The following is a 22,152-nucleotide window of genomic DNA, read 5'->3' on the forward strand; positions in this document are numbered from 1 at the left end:
CACCTAGCCTGTCCAGGTCACCCTGTATTCTCCTAACATCCTCCTCACATCTCACCCTGCCACCCAGCTTTGTGTCATCAGCAAATTTGCTAAGATTACTTTTAATACCTTCATCTATATCATTAATGTACATTGTAAAAAGCTGCAGTCCCAGCACTGATCCCTGCGGTACACCACTGGTCACCGCCTGCCATTCCGAAAGGGACCCATTTATCACTACTCTTTGTTTCCTGCCAGCCAACCAATTTTCAATCCATGTTAGTATTTTGCCCCTAATACCATTTGCCCTAATTTTGCTCACTAACCTCTTATGTGGGACTTAATCAAAGGCTTTCTGAAAGTCCAGGTATACTACATTCACAGGATCTCCCTTGTCCATCTTCAGAGTTACATCCTCAAAAAATTCCAGAAGATTAGTCAAGCATTATTTCCCCATCATAAATCCATGCTGACTCTGACCTATCCTGTTACTGCTATCCAGATGTGTCATAATTTCGTCCTTTATAATTGACTCCAGCATTTTTCACACCACTGAGGTCAAACTTGAATGCTGAATATAGGATTACAGACAGGATTTTTGGCAGTGTGGAGGAACAGAGAGATCTGGGTGTGCAAGTGTATAGATCCCTCAAAGTTGCCAGCCAAGTGGATAGGGTTGTTAAGAAAGCTTATAGTGTTTTGGCTTTCATTAACAGGGGGATAAAGTTTAAGAGCCGTGAGGTTTTGCTGCAGCTCTACAAGTCCCTGGTGAGGTCACACTTGGAATATTGTGTCCAGTTCTGGCCACCCTACTACAGGAAAGATACAGAGGCTTTGGAGAGGGTGTAATGAAGGTTTACCAGGATGCTGCCTGGACAGGAGGGCTTGCCTAATGAAGAAAGGTTGAATAAGCGCTGACTTTTCTCTATGGAGAGAAGGAGGAAGAGAGGAGACCTGATAGAGGTATACAAAATAATGAGAGGAATAGATAGAGTCAATAGCCAGAGACTTTTCCCCAGGGCAGGATTGACTGGTACGAGAAGTCATAGTTTGAAAATATTAGGAGGAAGGTATAAAGGAGATGTCAGATGTAGGTTTTTATACAGAGAGTTGTGAATGCATGGAATGCGTTATCAGTGGTGGTGGTGGAAGCAGAGTCACTGGAGACATTTAAGCGACAGCTGGACATGCACATGCATAGCAGTGAGTTGAGGGGTGCATAGGTTGTTACTATATTTTACATTAGGATTAAATCTCAGAACAAGGGCCTGTTCTGAGCCGTACTTTTCTATGTTCTATGTTCTAAGGTAAGGCAGGAAAGTGAAGTTGATGATTACCAGATCAGTCATGATCTCATTGAATTACAGAATAGTCTCAAGGATCTGAAATAAAAGTAGAAAGTGCCTGAGAAACTCAGCAGGTCTGGCAGTATCTGTGGAGAAAGAAACAGGCTTCTTAGATAGCACCTTCCAAACCCATAACTGCTTTCATCTAAAAGGACATGGGCAGCAGTTACTTAGGAATACCACCACCTGCAAGTTCCTCTCCAAGCAACATCCGTACCACACAAGCATAAGGAAATGATCATTTCCAACATCAGAAAATCTGACCATCAGCTTCTGATATTACTTTTTGCTGAATCCCTCACTATCAACATCCTCATAGGTATAATTAATCAGAAACTGAACTTAATCAGCCATATCAATATTCTAACTGCAAGAGCAGGTCAGATGCTGTGACTTCTGTGGTGGGAAACTCACCTCTTCAAAGCCTGTCCACTATTTACAAGACACAAATCAAGAGTGTGATGGAATACTCTCCAGCTTCAACACTACAAGTCAAGAGTCAAGAGTAGCTTTATTTGTCATTTCTACCATATACAACTGATACAGTAAAAATGAGGCAGCGTTCCTCCGGGATCAATTTGCTACATGGACAGCACAAACTACACGATCATACGCAGAGTGCATAAAATGCATAAGAAGTGCAAAAAAATGCAAGACAGCACAGTAATTCCTGACTCGTCAAGACAATAGACACAGTAGTGTACAAATTACAGTGTAATAAAAGAATATTGTTCTAGCAGCAATTCAAAGTCGTGCAAAGATTTTCAGATGGAATAGAGTCTGATCATACAGTGTTACAGAGCCTGATGGCCTGGGGGAAGAAACTGTTGCACAGTCTGGCCATGAGAGACCAAATGCTCCAGTATCTTCTACCAGATAGCAGGAAGAAGAAGAGTTTAAGTGAGGGGTGCATGGGGTCTTCCACGATGCTGTTAGCCTTTCAGATGCAGTGTGTGGTGTAAACGTCTGTAATGGAGGGAAGAGAGATCTCCGATGATCTTCTGAGCTGTCCTCACTATCCGTTGTAGGGTCTTACGATCCAAGACGGTGCAATTCCCGAACTTCAGAAGCTTAATACCACCCAGAACAAAGTATCCCACTTATTTGGAACTCCATCTAACACCCTAACATTAACACCCTTTAAGACCTCGGCAAAAGTGGTACTGCAGATGCTGGAGATTGGAGTCAAGATGAGAGTGGTGCTGAAAAAGCCCAGCAGCTCAGGCAGCATCTGAGAAGCAGGAAAATCCATGTTTCAGGCAAAAGCCCTTCATCAGGAATTCAGCACCACTCTAATCTTGACCCTTTATGACCTCATAGTTGTAACCGTGTGTAATATCTATAAGTTTGTTGCAGTCACTCAAGCTTTAACAGCATGTTCCAAACCCGCAACTTCTACCAACAGGAAGGACAGGAGCAGCAGATGCATATAAATTCCACCATCTACAAGATCCCCTCCAATACATTCACATTCCTGGCTTAAAACTATATCGCCGTTCCTTCACCATTGCTGGGTAAAAATCCTCAAACTCTCTTCCTGATAGTCCTGAGGGTTCCCTACACCCATAGTTCTCAAGAGCAGTTAGGAATGGATACGGGACAAATGCTGGCAAATGGGACTAGATTAGGTTGGGATATTAGGTCGGCATGGACAAGTTAGACCAAAGGGTCTGTTTCTGTGCTGTATATCTCTAAGTCTCTAAGACTCAAAACATCCTGTGGAAAAATTATAGCTTTTCACCTTACTGCTACTGAGGCACTCTCGTCCTGAACTGATTACAATTCCAGAAATGTTATAGCACTCTAATTAGTAGCTTCCAGAACAGTCTTTAAGATCCTGATAAGATCAGCTTTTCTCCAGATGTCAGCTAATCCTTTCAGATACTGCTTTATACACAAAGTAAATAAAAGCCGTGGAGTTTTAAAATCTCAGCTATTTGAAGCCAATTTCACGCTGTGAAATTCAGGAAACTTTGAACTGGTTTCTGCAGCTACTTAAATAACTTCCACCATTGATGGAAAACATCTAACTGAGTCAGACTCATGAAGCCCTCTGTTATCTCTGTCATATCAAATATAGCAAAAGTCACCATGGAAGAATAGCTGGCCCTGATAAAACACATCAGAGAGGTTTCAACCACAGAACTGTCAATCAAAATGAGACACTCAAAGAGTCTTCAGATTCTGTTTGCAATGGTTCAATCATTTCTCGGACCCATCAGGCTGTATGTGTGATTATGTGTGTTGAGACAACTATCAAGATGATGGGCTTTTGAAAGCTTGGGAATCCAATACACACAATGCATTGTAAAACTGAACCCAGTAATTCACATAAACTCCTCGATCATCTGGTTTAACCCTGAAAATTCTCTTGCAATGTGTACCTTTTACCAACCTTATGCCTCCAAAATCCATATAATTCATGGCAGTGTGGCAGCAAGAAAACCAGTGGCAACCTCTTTGCATCGCAATAAGCTGCACTATTGTTTTCTTAAAAGGTCTCTCGCCTAAATGTTTTGCCTTTGTTTTCATAGAAATTGTATTGCTTGTATTTCATGAAATCTTAGAGAGGTATTAAAGCATAAAGAGACAATCTTCTGATCTGTAACATGATGTATACTGGTTCACAGGGTGTGCAGAACAGAGCAGCAAGTGCAGACCCTTAATGCTAGGCATCTGCTTTCTTTAGTGCACAGCATACATTTCTAATGAAACATTTCTATTGGATCAGGATTATATGGCCATTTTTCTGAGCAATAGATATTGAGTTACAAGATTTTGACAAAGAGCCTTCCAGAAATGTGTATTCACTTGTATTTTTACAAAATATAGACGACTTTTGAGCACTATTGAGCTTTACTTCAATAGTGCAGGACGTGGTGGAACCATCTAGACAATAGGCTGCCTTAGATCTGGTAATGTGTAATGAGATCACATCAATTAACGATCTTACTATAAACGATCCTGTAGGAAACAGTGACCATAACATGAAGCTTGGAAGAACATGGCCTGCCTGCCACCTAGCTGTTCACCTATAAATAATCTCTCATTTGCAGTGATGAAGGAAGCCTGGGTAGCTCCGTTGCTCACCCACCCTTGGACTTATTAATAGTTACTTGGAGACATTCATGTCAAATGTTTCACATTAGTCACAAAGGGGTGCCAACGTATACTGAAGTGAGGAGAAATTTCTTATCTCAGAGGTTTGTCAGTCTTTGGAACTCTTTGCCACAACAAATTTGGGTTTATCTTGGACACCTCCCTCCCCTTTCTTGACCTCACCATTTCCATTTCTTGTGACAGTCATCAGACGGATGTTTACTATAAACCTACAGACTCCCATATCTACCTGAACTACACCTCCTTCTATCCAGTATCCTGCAAGAACTCCATCCCATTATCCCAATTCCTCCACCTCTGCCGCATCTGGACGGACGAGGAGACATTCCACCTGCGAGCATCCCAAATATCCACCTATTTTGAACAACGTGGTTCTCCCCCCTTTGTTATTCAGACAGCCCTCCACAGCACAACCTCCATTCCCCGTTCCACTGCTCTCAACCGTCTCCCATGCAATAAAGCCAGAGTCCCCCTTGTCCTCACCTACCACCCCACCAGCCTCTGCATCCAACACATTCTCCTTAAACACTTGCACTAACTCCATCTAGACACCACCACCATGAACGTCTTCCCCTCCCTACCCCTTTCTGCTTTCTGCAAGGACCATTTCATTCGACAGTCCTTGGCTTGAGCCACTCTCCCCACAGACCCCTCACCAAACCCCCAGGTACCTTCCCCTGCAACCAAAAAAAGATGCAAAACCTGCTGGCACACCACCCTCCTCACCTCCATTCAGGGCCCTAAACAGTCCTTCCAGGTGAGACAGAGGTTCACCTGCCTCTCTTCCAACCTAGTTTCCTGCATCAGGTGCTTCCAATGTGGCCTTCTCCACATCAGGGAGACTGAATGTGAACTTAGGGAACGGTTCTCTGAGCATCTCAGCCGGGCCCCCAGGGGCCAACCAGACCACCCAGTTACTGCCCATTTCATTTCCCCTTCCCACTCCCTTTCCAACATGACCATCCTGGGTCTCCTCCATTGCCAAATGAACCACAGCGCAAATTGGAGGAACAACACCTCACCTTCTTCCTGGGCAGCCTACAGACCAGAGGGCTCAACATTGAGTTCTCCAATTTCAAATAATCTCCCTCCCTATCCCTGACTCCCTTCCCAGTCCCTCCCCATCCCATTCATTCTCCCTGCCACCAAGCATATTCATTCCTCCCATTGACCAACCAGGTCATATCCTCTACCTGTCTTCACCTATCCCCACTTCATCACCCTGCCCCTCGCCATCCCCTTTATGTGCAGCTCCCCCCATAGCCACCTCTAGTCTTGAAGAAGGGTTAGACCCGAAACGTCGAATTCTCCATCTCCTGAAGTTGCCTGGCTTGCTGTGTTCTTTCAGCCTCATGCCTGTCTACAAAGAGCTGTGGGGGCAGCTTATTCTTGTTCCCATTTCTTATGGTCTCATTAATGGTCACCCTGCCCCTGTTACTACTTTATCTGTGATAGTGGGAGGCCACACCATGTAGGAAACCTGGTATCATTAGCATTTGCTTTAGCTGTTATACTGGTGTTGGAGGAGAGTACTGACTTTGAGAGTTAATTGTGTCAATTGAAGGCACACCGTACCCACCCAAAGTCATCATTCCCTTTAACTCTCCCCCTTCACCCTCTCAAATCCATATTTCCCCAGACTCTTCACGCTCCTCAATGGGTCCTGTCAGCCAGTGCTCCACCAGTGCCTTCAGTTCAACCTCCATTAGCTCCTTCTCATGCGGGCCTAGCAGTGGACCCAGACACTGCTTGAATCTGAAGCTGCAGGGACTATGCCGCAATATCCGATTGGCTGAGAATTCTTCAAAACTGGGCTTTCTCCGCATATGGAGGTGGAAGTCTTGCTTTAAGCCACTGGATATTCAATGGCTGCAGGGCATAAAGTAGGAGTTATTTACATATTTACTCCAAGACTAGCTACAGAGTATATGTAAAAAAAACTATATCACTGCACTATTGGTTCCCTTAGAAATGAACCCTGTGCCTCGAAGGTTGCAGATGCTTGATCTCTCTTACCACACCTTGCAAATGAAGTTTGTTAAAGTTCACACATATAAGTGTGAAATATATTCACAACTTCGGACAAATTACATCGCTACTGACTCTTCATTGGAACTGTCCTCCCTCGAAAGTTAAAATAAATTGCTTATTTTCATGTTGGAAAACTCACTAGTAGAATGTCCCAGGAATCAGGACTGGTACCGCAACTATTTACAAGTCGTATTAATTACTTGGATGGAGGGATGAAGTATGTTGTAGCCAGATATTTTGACAGTAGAATGTTAAGTGTGAAAGCATGTTGTAAGGAGAATACAATGAATCTATAAAGGCATGTAGATAGATGAAATGGGTGGGGCATAGAACAACAGTTGAAACTAGCTGTTTCATATTGCTGCAATGCAGCAGTAACACAAAGAACAAAGAACAGTACAGCACAGGGATAGGCCCTTCAGCCCGTGAAACCTGCACCAACACATGTTGCCTTTCTGAAGTGGTGTATTCCACCAGCAGGATACTGCCATCAAGCTAAAAAGATGTTCTCTCTGACAAACAATTAACTGATGTGGTGAATGGGTTCTAGTGCTGATGTGATGCTTGTCATGTAGGCTGTATGCTCCAAAGATTAATGGGTCAGGCAAGGAACTGACGACATTGAAACATTATCACCTATCAGTCTGATGACATGAAGAGAACAGTGAGTTCAAAAGATTAATCATAGTGGTATTTTGGGCTTTCACTTGGAACTTTTCTTCTGACTTTGTAACTGTTTAAAATATAATGCTACTTCCTGTTTCCTCAGATTTCAGATATTTTCAAGAGTTGTGTCATTGTTCCTTGTTTTCCACCTTTAACTTTCCTGGACAAGTAAACAGACTGGAGCATTGATTCTGGGCCTGTGTGGAAGCCAGGGCTTCAGAAAGGGAGATGCACAGGGTGCTTATCACTGTGGGCCCTCTGTTTGGGAGGCTTGGGCAGCACTACCCGTCTCCCAAGATGCCTCAATTTTACAAGTGTATGATGGACACTGTACTGTGGAAAAAAAGTTCAATTACGCAAGATCAGATTCCCTTGAAGTGAACACCCATGTCCACATGATCTTTTATTTTGACAGCCAGTTGCATCCTGGATGATGTTTCCACATCCTTCTAAGGCTGCATGCTAGGGCTACTGCACGGGGGCTGGTCCACTAAAGGTTGTATGGGATGTTTTAAGTGTACACTTTACCTCACGGTCAATTGAAAGAGCTTTACCTGGACTTGGCAGACAATGCAGATGAACTTGTGACATTTTATGCATTTTATTCCATGTGCAGGGAAATCTCTATTATCCCAGACCCAAGTGTCGAACTCAGGTTCCATTCTCATTCTGCATTCTGTTTGGACTTACTGAGACGACTTGATAAACACAGAGGCAACCAGATGCCACAAAAGCAAAAGCAACCTTTTTTTTTATTTGTTCATCCACAGAATCAGATATCACAGGCTAGAAGAGCATTTATTGTCCATCCCTAATTGCCCAATTGTCAGTTAAGAGTCAGCCACATTTTTGAGAGTCTGGAGTCACATGTAGGCCAGACCAAATAAGTTTCCTTCCTAAAGGACATTAATGAACTAGTTTTTCCTTCAATGGCTTTAGTCTTTTAATTCCAGACATTTGTTGTATTCAAATTCTACCATCTGCCATGATGGAATTCAAACCTGGCTCCCCAGAACATTACCTGGATTTCTGGATTAATTACTGGAATGATCATACCACTAGGCCATCACCTTCCTGCCTGCACAGCCTGTGGAAACCCATTGTCGGATTCTCAGATCACAGTGAGAACATTTCTTACATTGCTCATGCAGTTTGATCATGTAGCACTGTCAGTCTTACCATTTAGGAGAAATTGTGCCTGAAGGCGTGAAATGCAATTTTAGATTACCACACAGAGAACAAAACTGATGACCAATCTTTCTCCTGTACATCCCTGAATATGCTCTCTAGAGTGGGTGGCACGGTGTCACAGTGGTTAGCACTGCTACCTTACAGCGCCAGAGACCCGGGTTCAATTCCCGCCTCAGGCGACTGACTGTGTGGAGTTTGCATGTTCTCCCCGTGTCTGCGTGGGTTTTCTCTGGGTGCTCCGGTTTCCTCCCACAGTCCAAAGATGTGCAGGTCAGGTGAATTGGCCATGCTAAATTGCCCGTAGTGTTAGGTAAGGGGTAAATGTAGGGGTATGGGTGGGTTGCGCTTCGGCGGGTCAGTGTGGACTTGTTGGGCCGAAGGGCCTGTTTCCACACTGTAATGTAATCTGTAATCTCTTTTTGGTAGCAAAAGATATTCAGTAGGACTAGGAGGCAAAAAACCAAAGGAGAGCAAAGGCTTTCCTCGCATGTATTTTCTGATTTATTCTTTGGGTCATGCTTGGAGAAGAGTTGAGTGTCTTCAGTTGAATTTTCTATGGTTGGAAGAAAGGTAAAGCTGCCAAGAGTACATGCTTCATTCTTGGTGCAGAGACATTGAAAGCAAGGCTATAATTTATTAATCATCCACAGTCTGGAAAGTAATTTCAAAGGGCTTGCTGCACAGAAACTTATTGGAATTGGGCTATGTAGTGGTCTGCCTTCTACTGAAACAAGGTATATTACTGTGTTTCCACAGGCCACACAAAAAAGGCAGTTAAAACAACCATATTAGTGTGGGATTGGAATTTTACATATAGATCTAGGTTGTCAAGTTTCCTTCTCTGAAGGACAGCAGTGGGCCAGTTGTATTTTAAAGGCAATTTGGCATCTTTACAGTCTTTGGCTTCAGATTTGTTACACAGGAGTTGAAGTATTCCAGCTGCAGGGTAAAATTTAGAATCCCGTCTTGTGGATTACAAAATCTACTTGTATGAACAGCAATAGCACAGAATTGCAGGTGAATTTGTTGGTGGTAATTTAATATAATGTTTGTTATTTTTAACTTAGAATCAAAAGCGTTAATCACATGTCAATAAAATGTGTCCCTGTTACTTCAAGGTATTCTTATTTGTACATGGATTATGTTTGTGCTGCTTGTGATGATGGTAGATGATGGAATTTGAATTCAACACAAAATACGGAATTAAGAATCTGTCCATGACCATAAATCCATTGTCGATTGTTGGAAAAACCCACCTGGTTCACTAATGTCCTTTAGGGAAGAAAACTGTCATCCGTACCTAGTCACGGATGACAGTTTTGAATGAATTTTTAATACATCTTTTGCAAGTTAATGCATGGGGTCAGGTTCAAAGAAGTGGAGCTTGTTGCATAACTGGAATGAACAACTTGTATAGTTATCTAACGAAGCCATGGTTGTCTATTGTACTAAAATCTGAGGTTTCAATTGGCTCTTTAGATGGAATCGAGTATTAAAGCTGATGTTTTGCTAAACCTACATAAAATCATTCTATCCCACTATGTTTCCCAATACTGGTCACCAGAAATATGTGAAGTAAGGGAAACAGTGTTGTGGATCTGGAAAAGAGCTTAGAAATAATCGAAGCACACTTTCCCTGGCCCTGATGAAACCTGCTCTATATTTAGCAGTAGATGATTCTCTGATTTCTCTTTCCCATTTATGAGATAGCAGTCAGTTTCCACTGTGGGTCACAGTGCAGCAAAATGATTAACAATAGGAATTCACTGAGTGAGAAATGTTTTTGGTACAAAATTACCAACAATTCTGTATATTCACAAAACAAATCATGCAACTATGATCATCTTTCCGTTTATATTTTATGTTTCTTCTGTGCTGTAATTTTCTATTGTTTTATATTTCTATGGTTTCACAAATCCTGGGTGAATTTATGCGAGGGAGAGTTTGCCGCAACATGGGCAGAACCTTATGAAGGAGACAGGGGTCTTGATCCGCCGTTTGAAGAGCCAGCAAAGCTTCCAGTATTGCACTTTTTGGGAGTGCTCACTGCATCTTTTCCACATAAACATTTGACCAATTAGTGGTTGACTTACCTCCAGGAAAAGGACCTCTCCTTTTGAGTTGGAGCTTATTCTCCACAATAAGGAGCAGCACTCCGTAAGCTAGTGCTTCCACATAAATGTGTTGGACTATAACTTGGTGTTGTATGATTATTTTTCTCCTTTTGAGAGCAGCGCCATTCGGATGTTAGTGGCTGGTGGTGGTAACAGATCCATCCGAACAAGCTTCCTAAATCAGGGTGAAAGCAGGAAGATGGCTGATACCTGCCCATCACCCTGCTCCTTAATTAAATGATCCCCACCCCTCTCTTGCATCAGCATCACCAAACCTGGCATGGGATTCTGCCTGTTCTTGGAGCTGAACTGAAATGAATATATTAAATTAATTCCAAGCATTCAGACAAATACTGAGTGCTTCAAGAATTGTGATAACTATTTCATTTGTGTGAGAAAAGGATGACATTTTCTGCTCATTACAGACCAAAACAACAGAAAATGAATCAGAATGACACTAAAGGGAAAGGGCGCTATAGAATTGGAGGAATAGTCCATTGATTTGCAAGTAAATAATTTGACACAGTGGATTTTCTTTCACTCTTTTCACCATATTTAATGCATGTGAGTTCATTGCTAACTGGCTTTGTTACTAGTGATCTAATGTTAATCAGAATGAGCACTGATTTTATCCATTCTTAAATTGCAGAGTTTTGAAGGTTTTCCTCTCACGGACTGCACAACGAGTCCCTTACATGACCAGCTGGAGAGTGGTGAGGATGTTAGGAATCATTCTGCTGATCGTCTGCTGGTTCTTAATCTCATGGACATCTGCAGTGTGTGAGAATTTGGACAGGAATGTTTCATTAATTGTTCAGGGACAAACTGCAGATGGCCTAAAGTTCAACATGTGTCTGCTGGACCGCTGGGACTACATGATGGCCATTGGTAGGTCTGAATTTGAATACAAAGCACTTATAAAATATGTCATTGTACTAGAACTACTCAAACTCTGGTTTGTTCACTTTATAATGTGTAATTGTGCATGTATAGGAGAAAGTGAGGACTACAGATGCTGGAGATCAGAGCTGAAAAATGTGTTGCTGAAAAAGCGCAGCAGGTCAGGCAGCATCCAAGGAGCAGAAGAAGGGCTTATGCCCGAAACATCGATTCTCCTGCTCCTTGGATGCTGCCTGACCCATTGTGCATGTATATAAAACTTTACATATGCATGCATAAGAATTACAAGCAATGCCAAAAAATGTATTCTTAACAGTGATCTGAAGGCTATAAAAAATCATAGACATAATGGAATTACTTTGTTGTTGTACATCTTTCTTCATTGTATTTCAGTTATATTTTTCTTGCCATGCAAATTTCCATGAGTGTAGTAACGATTCCATCAGTGACCTGGTGCCTGCTGTAAATAAGCAAGAAAACATAATTGAATTCATTGCAACTGGACAACAGGCAGGAGTTTATTTGGTTTCTAGTGGCCTGTGCCTGAGTTTCAATGAATAGGCCAATTAATAGGACACCAAACAGACCCTTCCAGGCTGCAGTGGATTGAGACGACTGGGAAAATAGCAGTCAGCCACCTTGAGAAACATTTCCCTGCCGCTGCAATCATTTCTCAGGAGTAGGTTGGATGTGGATTGGCCACTTGCTACAGCAGGATGAAGGATGGGGTTGGAGGGCAGCTCCCAATTAGGGCAATGTTTAAGCTCATTTCTCTAATGGCAGAGTGGCCCCTCAACTATATGACGAAGGCAACAAGCCCCACAAATGCAGCCTCCCTCCAGTGAATTACAGGGTTTTCAGAGCCCAATGTTCCAGATCTCTTTACTGGGCCTTCCAGAGGAAGGGAAGACCTCCTCCACTGCCCCAACAATGCTTCAGATGGGATCTCTTCAGTGCTGCAGAAACGTCCTGCTCGATATTAAATGTGTAACTCATGCTTCTGAGGAGGCCTTGTGATGAGGCATCTCTGTCGTTGCTGAGAAACAGTTCTAGCTTCACATTTTGAATAGGGGAATTCCCATGGGTCATGCCACATGGTGATACCTCAACTGGAGGACTCTGGAAACCACAAAAACTATGTGAGCTACTGAACGAACTTTGGATGCTCGGGAAACACAAGCAGAAACAGGCTTCTTTAATGCTAGGATTCTCGAGCTGTGCTGATAAATTTTAACTCAAACATCAAGTTCATAAAATGCAGACTTATGACCGGGTAGAAATCAATGCAACTCATTTGTGAAGGTTGATTCCAGCAGTGAAAAATGTGTTCATTGAAGCATTGCACTGTGTCAAGTAACTCACAGCTGCTTACCTGTTTATTGTTATGGTCCTGCATGATGTTCTTAAGGCCTACTGTAGAAATACTTCAGGGGTGTACTATCTTTATCTGTATTTATAATAAATATAAAAACTCTAGAAATAAATCATTCCTTTGCTAGGGTATATCAAAAGTATATAAAGGTGACCACATAGAGATTTATAAAATCATGAAGGGTATAGACAGGGTTAACAATAGGTTTTTTTTTTCTCCTCAGATGGGGGATTTTGAGATTGGATGCATATTTTTAAGGTGAGAGGAGAAAGATTTTAAAAAGAAATGAGGGGCAATTTTTTTTACAGAGGGTGGTTCGTGTGTGGAATGAACTTCCTGAGGAAGTTGGGGATTTGAGCATAGTTACAATGTTTGAAGGACACTTGGATAAGTACACGAAAGGAGGGTTTAGAGGGACATGGGCCAGGAGCAGGCAGGTGGAACTAGTTTAGTTTGGGATTATGTTCAGCATGGACTGGTTGAACTAGTGTCTGCTTCTGTGCTATATGACTCTAAGTTATTCATAATAAATTAATTTGCTTTCTGCAGATTTCCACTGCTCTCTTCCACCACAATGTCTTCAATCTGCAACTCAAGACTAATTTGCCACATTCCCATCTCCATGCAGATTCCCCATTGCCCACACTTTCATCCCTAGTGCAGGTTTAACTGCTGTGGCCGTCACCGGTGAGCTCCCCACCTGACTGAACCAGCCAGTCAATCCCGAGCTGACCTTGGGGTAGGGAATAATCAATAACTGCGATTAGACCTCTGCAGTGTGTGTGTGTGGATCCTGAACTGAGGGTTTCTCAGGACTTTCTGATCAAACTGTTCCCTGCTCTACACTCACATCCCTTTCTTACACTCCTCTATCATCCTTGAACATGCTCCGTAAAACCTCTGGCCTAGCATTTGGTCGACTAACCCAATATGTGGCTCCATCTTGTACTTTGTTTTATAATGTGCCTGTGAAGCCTCTTAAAAATGTTCCATTAAGTTCATTATGCTACATAAATATATGCTGTAGGTGTTCAAAATAATGAATGACTTCCACCAAGTAATAAACAAATACTGATTACCAAAGGCCAAAAGATTGGTAATGAAGGACAAAGACTTAAAATAATTGGCAGATATGCAGAGACAATATGAGGAGCATTAAGTTATTGAGATCTGGAATGCATTGCCTGAAAGGTCAATGGAAGGAAATTCATTCATAACTTTTAAAGAGAATTGGATAAATACTTTAAAGAAGAATTTACATGGTTTTGTGAAAAGCAAATGGAAGATTAATTGGATAGTTCCATCAAAGACTCGACACAGTCAAGATGAACTTGCTATACGGTATCATTTAATGATCTACTGAATAAATACCCATTCATTTTATTGGAAATTTAATAGCACTAATGAATTTTCGTCAGATTTCTAGACTTGGATTAATTTTTTTAAAATCTCAGTACTTCAGAAGTTACAAAATGTAACAGCTAAAGAAAATGCAATGGAGGAAAAACTATAGTGGCCCAAAAGGCCAGATCCAATTTCGCCAAAGTTTGAAACAAAATCAGATATTGCTGGAAAATCTCAAAAGGTCATGCAGATCTGAAGAAGGGTCAATTTATGTAAAATATTAACTCTGCTTTCTCTCTCCAGATGCTTCTCGGCCTGCTTAGTTTCTCCAGCAATTTCTGATTTCGTTTCTGATTTCCAGCATCTGCAATTCTTTGTTTTTTTTTGTTTAGCCAAAGATTGACTCACTTGACCTCCTGAGAGAGACAGTCAATCACAGGTAACCTTTTGGGAAAATAAATCTGCCTGAAATTTCTACCTGATTACAAAAGCTGTTTGCCAATCCGACAAGCCACAATTAGCATCTCTGAACAGCAGAATTGTAACAATGATACATCAATATTTTCACCAGCACATGAACCATGATATTCAGCAAAACATAGAACATAGAACAGTACAGCACAGAACAGGCCCTTCAGCCCACGATGTTGTGCCGACCATTGATCCTCATGTAAGGTAAACCTAGTGTACAAACCCTCAAATTTCTGTGACCATATGCATGTCCAGTAGTCTCTTAAATGTCCCCAATGACCTCGCTTCCACAACTTCTGCTGACGACGCATTCCATGCTCTCACAACTCTCTGCGTAAAGAACCCGCCTCTGACATTCCCTTTATACTTTCCACCAAACAGCTTAAAACTATGACCCTTCGTGTTAACAATTTCTGCCCTGGGAAAAAATCTCTGGCTATCAACTCTATCTATGCCTCTCATTATCTTGTATACCTCAATTAGGTCTCCTCTCTTCCTTTTTTTTTCCAATGAAAAAAGTCCGAGCTCAGTCAACCTCTCTTCATAAGATAAGCCCTCCATTCCAGGCAGCATCCTGGTAAACCTCCTCTGAACCCTCTCCAAAGCATCCACAGCTTTCCTATAATAGGGCGACCAGAACTGGCCACAGTATTCCAAGTGCGGTCTAACCAAAGTTTTATAGAGCTGCAACAAGATCTCACGACTCTTAAACTCAATCCTCCTGTTAATGAAAGCCAAAACACCATATGCTTTCTTAACAACCCTGTACACTTGGGTGCCCATTTTAAGGGATCTATGCATCTGCACCCCAAGATCCCGTTGTTCCTCCACACTGCCAAGAATCCTATCCTTAATCCTGTACTCAGCTTTCAAATTCGACCTTCCAAAATGCATCACCTCGCATTTATCCAGGTTGAACTCCATCTGCCACCTCTCAGCCCATCTCTGCATCCTGTCAATGTCCCACTGCAGCCTACAACAGCCCTCTATACTATCAGCAACACCTCCAACCTTTGTGTCATCTGCAAACATGCTGACCCATCCTTCAATCCCCTCATCCAAGTCATTAATAAAAATTACAAACAGTAGAGGCCCAAGGACAGGAACTCAATAAGATTTGTGAGGCATGACCTGCCCCTCACAAAACCGTGTTGACTGCATTTAATCAAGCCATGCTCTTCCAGATGGTCATAAATCCTATCCCTCAGAATCCTTTCTAACACCTTGCAAATGACAGACGTGAGACTGACTGACCTGTACTTGCCGGGGATTTCCCTATTTCCTTTCTTGAAGAGAGGAATTACATTTGCCACCCTCCACTCCTCTGGTACGACTCCAGTGGAGAACGAGGATGCAAAGATCTTCGCAAGCGGCGAAGCAATTGCGTTTCTCGTTTCCCAAAGCAGCCGAAGACAAATCTGCTCTGGGCCTGGCAACTTGTCAATCTTAATGTTTGTCAAAATTTTCAGCACATCAGCTTCCTCTATCTCTATCCATTCCAGCATGCTTACCTGCTCCTCAATGGTTTCATTCACTACAAGGTCCTTTTCTTTAGTAAAGACTGAAGCAAAAACCTCGTTTAGGGCTTCCCCTACCTTCTTAGACTCTATACACAAGTTCCCTATGCTATCCCTGATCAGCCCTACTCTTTCTTCGATCATTCTCTTATTCCTCACATATTTGTAAAATACCTTTGGATTCTCCCTACTCCTTCCTGCCAAGCCTTTTTCGTGCCCCCTCCTGGCTCTCCTCAGACCATTTTTGAGCTCCTTCCTCGCCTGCCTGTAATCCTCTAGAGCTGAGCAAGACCCTTGCTTCCTCCACCTTACGTAAGCTGCCTTCTTTCTTTTGACGAGAAGCTCCTGGTGCTATGATGTTGTGGCCATAACGGAGATGTGGGTTTCTCAGGGGGAAGGAATGGTTGCTCGATGTTCCAGGGTTTAGAACATTTAAAAAGAATGCGGAGAGGGGAAAAAGAGGAGGGGGTGTAGCACTGCTAATCAGAGAGGGTATCACAGATACAGAAGCTTCCATTGTCGAGGATGGTCTGCCTACTGAGTCAGTATGGGTGGAAATTAGGAACAGCAAGGGAGCAGTCACCTTAGGGGTTTACTGCAGGCCCCCCAATAGCAGTAGGGAGATTGAAGAAAGCATAGGTCGGCAGATTTTGGAAACGTGTGAATGTAGTAGGGTTGTTGTAATGGGTGACTTTAACTTTCCCCAATATTAATTGGAACCTCCTTCGAGCAGATGGTGTGGAAGGAGCTGTTTTTGTAAGGTGTGTTCAGGAGGGTTTCCTAACTCAGTACGTTGACGGGCTGACGAGGGGAGAGGCCATTTTGTATTTGGTGCTCAGCAATGAGCCGGGACATGTGTCAGATCTTGCTGTGGGAGAGCATTTTGATGATAGTGACCACAACTGCCTCACATTCTACATAGCTATGGAGAAGGAGAGAAGCAGGCACAATGGGAGGATATTTAATTGGGGAAAAAGACACTATGCTGCTGTCAGACGTGAGTTGGGAAGCATGGACTGGGAGCAATTGTTCCATGGAAAGGGCACTATAGACATGTGGAGACTGTTTAAGGAACAGCTGTTGCAAGTGATGCATAAATATGTTCCTCTGAGACAGACAAGAAGGGGTAAGATAAAGGAACCTTGGGATCATCTCAGTTCCTCCTTTTGTGACTACTTTTCAATTGTGTTCTTCACCAGATATTTATCTTGCACCTTTACCCAAAGACTAAAACAAGATAACCTTAACAGTGTCATTGATATTACCATTTCTTGTAGCTGTCTAGTCTGCAGAAACTACACACACACACACCTATTGTGTGTGTACTTGCACCACATAGATTGCACTGATTCAGGAAAGCAGTTCACCACCACCATCTCATGGAAGACTAAAATAAGTTGCTACTTATGAAAAAATTAATTGACTGATACCTACAATATACTTGTACTGATTATTTTAATCAGAATGGCCACAAGGTTTCCTCAGAGATGCTCATGCTCCATTGCTATAATCTCAATGAAAGAAAAGCAAAAATTTGACTTACATTTGCAAATGGGGTATCCATGATACTCCAACTGTAGTCCATTTGGCCCCTCAAGCTTGTTCCATCATTTAATATGATCATGGCCTTCCATCCTTGTGCTTCCCAAGATTCTACTCATTACTGCCTTAAAAATATTCAGACATTGCTTGCTCTGTTATTTCATCAAGAGCTCTAATGTCAGTTTATCATCTTCTGAATAAATTTATAGTATCTTATTTCAACTTAAAATTGACAGATGATCAATCGAGAACTATTTTCTAACAATTCGATACTTACAATAAGTTGTAAATAATTATATCCAAATTCTCTTTTTTCTCTGCTAAAAAGCAACTCTAGCAAATATACATGTTTACTTGACTCATGTGCCATGTTATTTGCATCAAATCTAACTTGACCTAACCTCTGGATCTGTACCACATTCGAAAATTTAGCTAAGGCTAAATTGAAAGTGCTAAATGGGGTTGGACTAAAATAGTTGCAAGACCCAAGGACAATGGCATGTTGTTCCTCAAGGAGGGTGCAGTGAGAAGCTGATGCCTGTCAGACTTCCACCAGCTGCTCACCAACTGAAAAGACAGGGAATTCAATGTGAGCAATGGACTGAAAGGAAGTATGAATGATTAGGGGAGCTAATGGGAAAGGAACCACTGAGGATTGCATTTTCCCCAGATATTCACTACAATGCCACCTGCAGACCTCAGTGATTCTTCTATCTCCCATCCTATCATATGTCCCAGCATCTGAAAGCCTAAAGGAAATAACAGAGAATCAAGAGGTCAAAGACAAAAACAAGAGGAGTCGAGGGAAGAGCAGTTGCAGAGAAGAGAAAGGGAAAAATAAAAATGGAAGAAAAGAGAAAGAATCAGAAAAATAACATCAAAGATAGTTATGAGAAAAACCATACACATTGGTTTTCCACACACAGTGCCATATCTCCAACACAATTTATTGCCTACTGACATTTTTCATTTGGATTGATTTTTGATTCATATTTTAGTTAAGAGTGAACTTTCTGATAGCTGTAAGAGCATTAATAGATTTCACCAGCAAATGTTCATTTGTCAATTACTGCTTCCTCTGACTTTTCAACATACTGTTTTGCTCATTAGTTTTCTTGAATACTTTGTTCTTTTTATTGTAAAGTTTATGATGGGCATGAATATTTAAAAGGTCATGGGGAAAAATATTAATAGGATATGGATTAGCTTGAATAAATGCCCATTGTTCCTTCTGAGTAGGCACTAATAGGTTTTATCTTGAATTGTTGCGCAATCTGTGGGTGATGATGCTCCCAGGATGCGCTTACAAAGGGTGTTCCTTTATTTTGACTCACTGACCATGAAGAAGTAATTATATCTGTGCAAGTTAGGTTGGCTTATGAATTGCCCTAATGGTTTTAATTTTTTGTCCTTCATGGTTTGCAGGGATTGCTGGACAAGAAGGTTCTGTTACTGAGTTGCAGCAGCACAAGCTGTACATGGCACACATGTAGCTGCAGACAGGTGATAGTGAAAGGGATGATCTTCAGCATAGTAGCAGGGCTTTCAGTTCAGTAGACTTCTCTGTCCTGCATGGTATTAAGCCTCTTTAGTGTTGAAACATTGAACCCGCAAATGCTCTGATACACAGATTCTCCCCTCCCCAAGGCAAATGCATGCCATTAACTACCTGACATAAAAACTTCACAGGTTCAATAGCTTTGAGAAGTTTTAGGACAGGATTACAGAAGCGTTATAGTGCAGGAGGCCAAATGACCCATTATATCTGAATCAGCACTTTATATTAGCATCATTTCCTTAGAGCAATCTCCTGTATTTTCCCCTTACCCTTCCCTTCATCCTTACTCTAGAAAATGATGCTAATTTGGAGTGCTGTTACAGGTACAATGGGTCATTTGGCCTCTGGTACTATAAAAGCTCCTGTACTCTGAAAGCTTTTCTCATATCTCGAGTTGTTTCTTTAACAAGTCACTTCAATTCTGTGCCCTCTCGTTCCGTTTACAAGTAGGAGCATTTTGTCTTATTTACTCAATGAGTCCCCTTGTGATTTTGAAAAATTATCAAACCTTCTCTTAGCCTTCCTCTCTCCAGGCAGAACTGTCCCAACTTCTTTAACCTATCCTCATAACTGAATTTTCCTATCCTTAGAGCCTTTCTTGTAAATTGTTTCTGAACTCTCTCTAGTCCGCTCCCATCCTTCCTATAATTTGGTGCCCAGAATTGTACCCAACACTCCTGCTGAAATCTAACATGTGTTTTGCACAAGCTCAACATCACTTGCTTGCTCCTGTACACAATGTCCTTATTAATATAGAGAAGGATGATGTATGCTTTACAATCTTCATCTGTCCTGCCACCTTCAGTGGTCTGTGCACATATGCATCCAGGCATGACTGCTCCTGCAGCCTGCTTTCAATTGCATTACTATTTTATACAGTCTTTTAAAGTTTTTCCTAGTGCATCACCTCATACTTCTCTGCATTATGCATCGTCTCCATCTATTAATCTAATCCACCAACTTGTCTGTGTCTTTTTGGAGGTTTACACTGTTCTCAGTTTACAATTCTTCGAAATTTTGCCATCTGTGAATTTTGCAATTGTCCCGCATATACATATTAATAATTTGGATCCTTAATTGGAAAAGTAACGTCCCAATACAAGATGTCCTTTACAACTATCTTGTAAATATAGTTACGTTCAGTATAATTGTTGCTGGTTACTCACAATTGTCAATCTATCAGTCTCACATTCTTCCTGATAAAGGCCTTATGCTTGAAACGTCGATTCTCCTGTTCCTTGGATGCTGCCTGACTGGCTGTGCTTTTCCAGCAACACACTCCTCGACTCTGATCTCCAGCATCTGCAGTCCTCACTTTCTCCTAATCTCACATTACTACCAAGAAGTGATGGCAATAGTTCCAATTTAATTAGTGTCAATTTTAATCACTTGAAATGTCTCCACTAATCATACAATCACAGTACTCTTACAGTATAGCAAGTAGCCAATTGGCCCATGTTGTCTGCAACAACTCTCCAAAATGAAGTGCACCTCATGCCACTCCCCCACCTTCTGCTTATAACCTTACATATTTTTTCTTTTCAGGTGAGAATCCATTTCTCAGTTTATGCATGTCAGCTCTGAACCACTCGCTATGTGAAACTGTTTCTGCTCGTGTCTCCATTGTTTGTTTCGCCAGTTACTTCAAATCTGTGCCTTGTTGTTCAAGACCCTTTCACCACTGGGAATGCTTCCAGTCTGCTCTATTTAAACCCTTCAATCTTGAATGACCCAATCAGATAATCTCTCAGCTTTATTTTCTGCAAAGAAAATAGTCCTACTTTTCCAATGTATCTGCAGAGCCCAAATTCTTGGAATTTTTCGAAAAAATATTTTCTGCATTTGTTTTAATAACTCAGTCTTATGTGAGTGGGATACCCAAAACTAGATGCAACTCCAGGTTGAGGTCAAACCAATCTCTTATGTAAGTTTTTCAGCCTCTTTGTTCTTGTACACCATTCCCCTATTAATAAAGTCTGTAAATACTGTATGCTTCATTAATCTCTCTCTCAACCCATCCTGCCATCTTAAACAACATATGCATGGCTACATCCAGATCCTGAAAACTTTTAAAAATCATATTTATTTTGAAAACAATGTTAGAAGCCAACCATGACTAACTCCCTTAAAAATGTCACCCTTTACATTGTCTGCTTTCTTTAGAAGAGAACCTTGGATGACCCATCTCATAGCTCTATGTATTAATTTGACAGGGTTGTTTTAATCAACCTGTTTGGACATGTCATGAGCCTGTCTCCAGGCCAGCTGGTCTAGAGGTAGGCTCTTTATACAAAACAAATCAAGTAAATTAAGTCAAATGAAGCTCAACTCAAAGGTAACAACCCTTAAAAGTATTACCTTATATTTTTGCATGAGGTCATTACATTCTGTTGATATTTTCATGTTATATAATTGGGAACAGGTATTTAGGAAGGACAAATCCCTCCCTGTGTTTTTTCATCCATTTTCCGTGCTTCCCCTCAAGGACAAAGTTAGAAACTTTGTCCACTCCAGTCCAACACCGGCTCCTCCACAGTTCCCCTCAAGGACGCAGTTTCCTTCCTGCTGATCATACCTTTTCCCTGTGGCTATTAGTTTATGCATAATCTTAGACAGTAAGTATTTGCTACTGATTCACGTACAGTGGGCAATGTGGTTCAGCCTGATATCTCACAAACTCAGTATCACCTTCATTTCCAACAGGAATTATTGGATGGTGTCAGGAGGGTGAGCTCTACCTGCTTTGTCTAATAAAAAAAAGAACTGATGCCAGTTTAATCAACCCAAATGCTGCCCTAAAATCTGTTAAATCAACACACAACAGAGACTAAAGCTGCAACCTTAATGATCTGTATAATTTTAGAACTTGCGTTCCCAAGCCATTGAGACACTTGGGAGCTTAGCATATATTCTAAGGAGAAAGTGAGGACTGCAGATGCTGGAGATCAGAGCTGAAAACCTGTTGCTGGAAAAGCGCAGCAGGTCAGGCAGCATCCAAGGA

The 22,152-nt window shown here is 41.7% G+C and overlaps 1 protein-coding gene across 1 annotated transcript in view; it reads left to right on the forward strand.

Moving 5' to 3' along the window:
• The window catches only part of gpr158a (G protein-coupled receptor 158a), a 674,726-nt gene that overhangs the window by 553,001 nt on the left and 99,573 nt on the right, over positions 1 to 22,152 (forward strand). Inside the window, exon 7 of the mRNA XM_043690479.1 lies at positions 11,097 to 11,335. Within this exon, the coding sequence (XP_043546414.1) occupies positions 11,097 to 11,335 (239 nt within the window). The remainder of the gene's footprint in view (positions 1 to 11,096; positions 11,336 to 22,152) is intronic.

Source organism: Chiloscyllium plagiosum, chromosome 5 (assembly GCF_004010195.1).
Source record: "Chiloscyllium plagiosum isolate BGI_BamShark_2017 chromosome 5, ASM401019v2, whole genome shotgun sequence".
Lineage (NCBI taxonomy): Eukaryota > Metazoa > Chordata > Chondrichthyes > Orectolobiformes > Hemiscylliidae > Chiloscyllium > Chiloscyllium plagiosum.